Raw genomic sequence first — 7,148 nt, 5'->3', positions numbered from 1 at the left:
ATGAATAAATACCCATTCATGTATGTATCCATTCATGGAGATTATACCACAAGGTGGTTAATACCTATTGAATAAAAGAGGAAATCATAGCTGAAATAAAAAAAAATCTTGAGACAGGTGAAAATGATTATAGAAATTATCAGAATCTTTGGAATGAAGAAGACATAGGACATACAGCCATAAGAAAGGACAAAATGCAGTCAATTTTGCAGTCAAATGCAAAATTCTCAATAGAATGGAGAGAATTTAAGAGCATCTTGGGTAGCAAAGTCAGAAAGACAAAAGCATCTTGGACATTCAGCTATATGTGAACATAGCAGATGATTTGACAGTATACAACACTTTCAAAAACTAGTGCACCTCAATAAACATCCTGAGGTCTCTGAGGTTAGGCCTGAAAAAATTGGTGTAAGAGTTAAATGAGCTCATGCTTGACAGTTCTTAGCTCAGAGCCTGGCACATAACCTGTGACCCAAAATGTTCCCTGTTCTTATCACCCAATCCAACTTCCTTTTACAGACAAGGAAACAAAATTCAGAGAGAAGAGATTTATCTAAAGTCAAATGGCCGGTTAGCAACAGAGCCACATCTAGACCCAGGAGTTCAGCCTCTTTCTACTGCTCCACATAGAGCAAAGCAGATTTTCTTTAACTCATCAACTTCAAGTGGAAAGAGGATGGAACATTTCCAGTCAGTCATATTCTTGCTGCCAGAGCTGGTGAATTCTGACAGCACTGCAAGAACTGAGTGTAGGGATCATTGACAAGCCCCCACCCCCCGGGATGGGGTCTGTTGGGAGCAGCTAAGCAGGAGGTAGAAGCAGTGGCCTTGCCAAGATGCACCACTGACACGTGATCTCTGGGGCTGCAAGCGCTCATAAAGCTGATTTCCTCTGAGCGTGGAGCACCTGTCCTCTTACTATAAATTACTTCTGGAAATGGAAGCCCCTGGAAGGAGAAATTACCTGAAGAGTGTCACCACCAAAATTTTCAAATGTTCTAAAAATGGGCAAAATCTCTGCATCCAACCCACTTGCAGTCCTCATCCCCGGGGGCTTTCTCTTTCCAAAGACCCTCTCCCGAAGCTGAAGCTAGGTTGCACCATGGTACCATTTCATGCCAAGTATCCCTCCCTCTCCCTTTTCTTAAAGGTCACATAAACAAACACACACACACACAGGGGCACATGGTGCCCAAGGCCTTTTTAACCCTGCGAAAAGTGTTGAAATCATCCAGCATGATGCTTGGCTCCAGCGTGGGAGGAATGGATCACCTCATTGAAGCAGGCGGGGTGCCTGGTGTTTCCAAAGAGAACAGATCCCCTTCAGTTCCAGCATATGCCCCATGCTCCTGCCTCTAAACTGTGTCAAACTGTCCAAAATCCAGCCAGGTTCTGGGGCTCCACCCAGGTGCTGCAGACTGTCTGTTCTGCCCATGGGGAGAGCCCACAGGCCAACAGGCTGTCATCCAAGCCCAAGCCAGCCAACCCTCCACACTCAGTAAATAGAGGCGGGGTGGGGGGGGGATGCGAGAGGAAGGAGGGGTCACCAGTGCAATGACAGATGCCAATTGTCTAGCAAGAGCAGGACTGGACTTGCAGTTAGGAGGCCTGGGCTCTCACCTGACTCTGCCTCTAAGAGGACCCATGCTCCTGGGTGAATCATTTTCTTCTAGCTGCTCTATAAATGGACTCTCCCTGCTGGTCTAAGGAAGCCTTCCAAGGCAAGTTCTCCATAGGGGCAACCTTCAGTTCTGATGACAAGGCTGTGTCTTTAATCCTCCTTAAAAGTCAGTGATGGAGGTGGGAAACTGGCGAATGACAGAACTAAGGTGCCCAACTAAGCGGTTGGGCACCCGGGGGCAAAGCATGGCAGAGTTTATTGTTAAACCAATCTTCACCCCAGCTCCTTCTGGCTCACACTGCCCCTCTGCAGGTAAACCTCTAGTCCCAACAAAGGACAAAGAGAAGGACCCCTGGAGACTTTATTCTCTTAAGGTCAAGAGTCAAGGGCCCGCCCTGTTCCCCAAGGCCGTTTAAACTGCTTGGAGCCCCAAGCAGAACTCAACTGAGCTTCAAATTCTCTCTTTGACTGTTTCTTGGATTTCAGAGACTGCTGGCTGGCTGGTCAGGGCAGAACAGGCCTACACCCAGACCCCAGCTCCAGTGGGGAAGTTGGCATGTGTGACCGTGGTGGTGGCCTCCGCTGTCCAGGTTCAGGGGGACTTGGGCTAGGGTCAGAGAAGTTGTCCTTTCTCATTTTTACCTCCCACCTTCACTCAAAGCAATGAGGCCCAGCCTCTGTTTGGGGGAGCAGGATGTCTACAGAGATGGGTTGATGGCAGCTGGGGGGAAGTCTCACATGCTGGGATAAATAAGGGCTGTACCAGACACACACACACCCTGCTCCCGACCTGAGTCCCACTCAGTTGCAAGTCCTGCCACCTTTGTGCATGTTATGGGTGGAGGGAAAGGCCCGGTTACACATGCTGTGTTTACCCTGGGCCTGGCTATTGATTGACTCCAGGGACCTTATCACTGGGTCCTCAGACAGGGCTGGGCAGGGCAGCCCTGAAAGTTAGGGAGAGTCAGTTCAGTCTGTTCTCACTGCCATGCGGGACAGAAGACAGGCCAGGGGGTGACAAGAAAGACCTTGGCAGGGCAAGGAAGAAGCTGGTTACGACCTCAATGAAAATGTGCATCCTGCCACTGCTGCTGCTGCTGCTGGCGCTCCTGGACCTGGGACCAGTCCAGGGGTCACTCCACAGGTGAGGCCAAACAGCCCCGTCAACTGGGCAGCCCTGCCTCAAGTTCAGGCTCCCCGGGAAAGGAAAGGAGGGCTTGGGGACATTCACTAAGTGGCCTGTAGATGCTGGCGCTGACCTCCAGGTCATGACGGATCAGCCCTCAGTCTCCACCTCTTGCAGAGCTGCCCGTCCCCACAGGCGCCCTTGGTGCTAGACAGAGCAGAAGCCTGCAGTGGTGGTTTGCAGCTCAAAGGGCCCAAGGGACAATTGCCAGCCCCCAGCTCCTAGTCGCATTAAAGCAGCCCTCACAGGACAGCCCACTCCACTCCTGCCCTCTTGGGAAGGAGGGCTGCCCCGAATCGGAGATTCTGAAGGGGGAGAGCAGATTAGATAGGCCATGGGCCATGACTCTGGCCACACTCTGCACACCACCCAGCAGAACCCCTCTTGGTGATGCCAAGGTGAAGCTCAGCAAAGAGGGGAGATCAGAGAAGGGTGGGAAATGCTGCTCCCTCACTTGGGCTTCATTCTCAGGGTGCCTCTCAGAAGGACTCAGTCCCTCCGGAAGAAGCTGCGGGCCCGAGGCCAGCTGGCTGAGTTCTGGAAGTCCCAGAATCTGGATATGATCCACTATACTGAGTCCTGCTCCGTGGACCAGAGCGCCAACGAGCCCCTCATCAACTACCTGGATGTGAGGCGTCTCAGGCAGGAGCTGGGCGCAGAGAGAGGGGAGGAGGCCGAGCCGGGTGGGGAAGGCCATGCCAGGCCAACTCATTGAAGACTAGCATGGAATTCTCCAGAATGATCCATGTGGAATTATTCCCTGGGTCCTCATTGCCTTGGCTGAGCAAGACCCAGGGCACCCCATGAATGTGGGGGCTCCAGTAAGGGAGAAAAAGAGGGGCCCCACTTCTGCTGTCAGTCAAGTGTCGTTAGGCAAAGACCCCAGCCTCTCTGTCTACTTTGGTCACAAGGTTATGAGAGACGGGGAGGTGGGGGGTAATGTGAAGTCTTGGTGACTTGATTTGATTTCCCATCTCACATCCTTCCTCTGCTCCTTTTGCCTTTCCTTGCCAGGCCCTGGTCTCCTTAACTCCAGTCTGTGTTAGGCTTTGGCATCAGAGACTCTGGGCCGGGCATTGGGCTGCTGCCCCTCCCTGCGCCCACATGCTCCTCCCCTCCTCATAGATGGAATACTTCGGCACCATCTCCATCGGCTCTCCACCACAGAACTTCACTGTCATCTTCGACACCGGCTCCTCCAATCTCTGGGTCCCCTCTGTGTACTGCACCAGCCCAGCCTGCAGTAAGTGGGGCCCGGAACCCCAGGAGGGAATGGCTAGGAGTGGGCTTAGCCCATGGGGAATGAGGGTCCCTTTCTGCGGTACCACCTTCCCCTCTGGGACTGCTGCAGCAGAAGCAGGGCTGGGCCACGAAAAGAGCTCAAATTTGACTGCTAGCCAAGGAATCAGCTTTCACACAGACTGACCAGAATCATGAGGGAAACTCAGCCACTGGAAACACAATTCTTTGAACACACGTTGACTCACTCTCTGGGACGCCCAAAGGCTTGTGGACGGTTCCTTTCACAGGGCTGATTCTGGATAGGTAGAGATGTTGGGTTCCAGTGTAGTGTGTTCACCTGCTTCAAGGAGGCTTGCTGGTCTACCCCCCAGTGTTGGGGTGAGGTTGGTGGGGCACAATGTTTTGGTGGGTCCATTTGGTCAGGAGAGTAAGGGAAGATGTTTCTGTCTATGCATGGCTAGTTCAAGAGACTGAAGACTCAGTAACCCATGACTGCCAGTGGGCAAGAAGTTGGGAGTAATTTCCTGGAATAGCAATTGTTTATCCCCGAGTTTCTTTCGAAAGCCAGGCTCGGAGCTGCCCCGGCTGGAGACTGCTGCTACCACCTGATAAACAGGGCTTATCTTGGCGTGACTCACGAGGTCACTGTGAGCAACCCCATGTGGCCAGGGGTGACTGTGCGATCCAGGAACGGGCTACCCCTATGGCTAGGCGTGAATGCCATCGGCCCAAGGGGGCCAGGATCAGCCTCTCCAGGAGCCCTGCTTAGTGTTAAGGGTTGTGGGACGAGACCCCAGGTGTTGGGCAGAGGTGAGGTTAGTGAGCTTAGCGCATCCTTGCTTTTCAGGGACACATGTCAACTTCATCCCTTCCGAGTCCAACACATACAGCGCCGTGGGGCGTCACTTCTTCATTCAGTATGGGACCGGGAGCTTGTCTGGAGTCATCGGAGCAGACCAAGTCTCTGTGAGTGCAATTCCTTCGTCCTTCTTCTTGGCCAGAAACTTGGAAGAGCACTGTTCAGAGCATTTAGGGGAGCAATTTCAGATCTGCCTCAGGAAGAGGTAGAAACAGGAGTCTCGGGAGGGCCAAGGAAAGGTGTCCAGGGAAAGGGGGAGGCCCCGCCTGGCAGGGAGCCTTCCCTGCCTGAGGTGGTGGCAGCAGGGGAGTCTGCTCAGCTGGGTGAGTGCTGCTCAGACAGCAAGGGGGGAGGGGCTCCCCAGGAAATAGTGATTGGCTGAAAATGAACAACAGGTCCCTATCCTGAAGAATGAAGAAGTCCCAGCCAGGGGTCGGGGTGGGGACATAGTGACTGAATAAGCTGGAAGTGAGGAGTCCCATCATGAAGACATGACAGCTGTCCAAAGGCCAAACATGAACCCTAAAAGTGGTGCCCAACTCATGAACTGCTTCTTAACCTCCCCTGCTCAAATGTGGTCTCAGAAATGACGTCATCAATGTATGTGGGTCCCGACAGCCAGGCCTGCCAGGTCTGTCTGGGAACTAGCCAGGTCCGGGGACAGCAGGATACGCCCAGGGATTTGGGGAAATAGGGGCTCACCACCCCAATGAGCATCATTTCAGTTTTGGGGGGATGCTGAAGCCAAAGGCACTCAGACTTGAGTAACAATCCTCCAAAACAGATGGGAGCAGAACATATTATCGAGTGGAAAAATGCCAGTAGCAGAAGACACTCTGTCTATGTAATAATGTCATGTACAGATTAAACAATACACTGTCTTTTTCTAGTAGAACATAGGTATATATGCAAAAGGGCAAGTAACTATTAAGAAGTCTACACCCCAAGCTGATTGTCATAATTACCTTTGGCAAGCAGGAAAGGGACAGAAGTTGGCATGGCTGGGGGAATTTTGGTTTGTAGTTTTCTATTGATCTGCTGGCTTGCCTCGCTGGGGTGGGGCAGAGCCAAACACTCAGCAGCTCCAGCTTCAGTTGGTTCCTCTCTGAGGTTTTCTGGGCCAGGAGCATGCTTACCTCAGTGACAAACAGGAACAACTTAGGCTGCAGGACAACCCATCCATGAAAGATGAGATGAAGGCAGTGAAAGATAGTGTGGGACCCCGTGCATGCTCACCTGGAAGCCTCAATTCATCCTCCTTGTCCCTTTGGCATCTGTCTTCCCCCGCTAAGCATCAACACTACACACTCAGGTTGCAGCACCAGGACAGGAATAACACTCTGACCTACACTCAGCCAGCACCTGCAACTGCATCCGGTCTGTTCTAGAATACAGTCTTTCTCATAGACAGCTCCTCATAGTTCTGCTCCTTCTATCAAACCTGAATAATAGATGATAATGTGACATGAGAAAACTGTGGCTGTAGCTAATGCAATCTGTAAAGAGATGATTATAACCTGAAATGCTCTTATTAGAAAAGCTGAAAATCAAAGATCTAAGCTCCTATTTCAAACAACAAATAAAATAACTGAGCCACAAACGAGCAAGTGAAACCCAAAGAAAGGAGAAGAAATAATAAAGAAAATGGGATACTTCAATGAAATAGAAAGTTATTTATGCCAGAGAAAATCAACAGAACCAGAATTAATTTTTTGCAAAGATAAATAAATTTGGGAAAATTGTGACAAAAGTAATTATGAAAAAGAAAAAATACAGATTAATAATATTAGAATGAAAAATAATATATATCTAAACCCCTTCAGACATTAAAATAATAAGAGCATATCATGGATAATTTTATATTGATAAATGGGTTAATTTTAAAAAAATGGGTAAGGAAGCTTGCCAAACAGACAAAAGAAAAACATTAGAAAATATAAATTCTCCAGTTATTGATTTAAATATCAATTGTTGTTTAAAACAAAACCCAAAAACTTTACACAGTGAAAGTTCCAAGCTCAGGTGACCTGACTAGTAATTTCTTCCAAACATTTAAGAAACAAATAACACCAACAGATAGTTAATTTTTAAAAGATGTATTTATTTATGCATACAGAACTGGGGTACAGGCCTGAGGTGTAGGAGCGGTGAGAGAATTCACCAGAGACAGAGTGGGGAGCAGCACAGGCAGATCAACAAAGTACACTGCTGAGGGGAGCAGCGGGCGGGTCAGGAGAGGT

The 7,148-nt window shown here is 49.9% G+C and overlaps 1 protein-coding gene across 1 annotated transcript in view; it reads left to right on the top strand.

Annotated features, from left to right (window-relative positions):
* The first annotated feature begins 2,691 nt into the window (after positions 1-2,691).
* CTSE (cathepsin E) overlaps positions 2,692-7,148 on the top strand; it is a 13,510-nt gene continuing 9,053 nt past the window's right edge. Inside the window, exons 1-4 of the mRNA XM_004685562.2 lie at positions 2,692-2,765; positions 3,279-3,435; positions 3,933-4,050; positions 4,897-5,015. Coding sequence (XP_004685619.1) covers positions 2,692-2,765; positions 3,279-3,435; positions 3,933-4,050; positions 4,897-5,015 — 468 coding nt within the window. The remainder of the gene's footprint in view (positions 2,766-3,278; positions 3,436-3,932; positions 4,051-4,896; positions 5,016-7,148) is intronic.

Source organism: Condylura cristata, unplaced genomic scaffold (assembly GCF_000260355.1).
Source record: "Condylura cristata isolate star-nosed mole 26May11 unplaced genomic scaffold, ConCri1.0 scaffold00018, whole genome shotgun sequence".
Taxonomy (NCBI): Eukaryota; Metazoa; Chordata; class Mammalia; order Eulipotyphla; family Talpidae; genus Condylura; species Condylura cristata.
The sequence above is the reverse complement of the archived record's forward strand: the minus strand, read 5'-3'. Positions and strand labels throughout refer to the sequence as shown.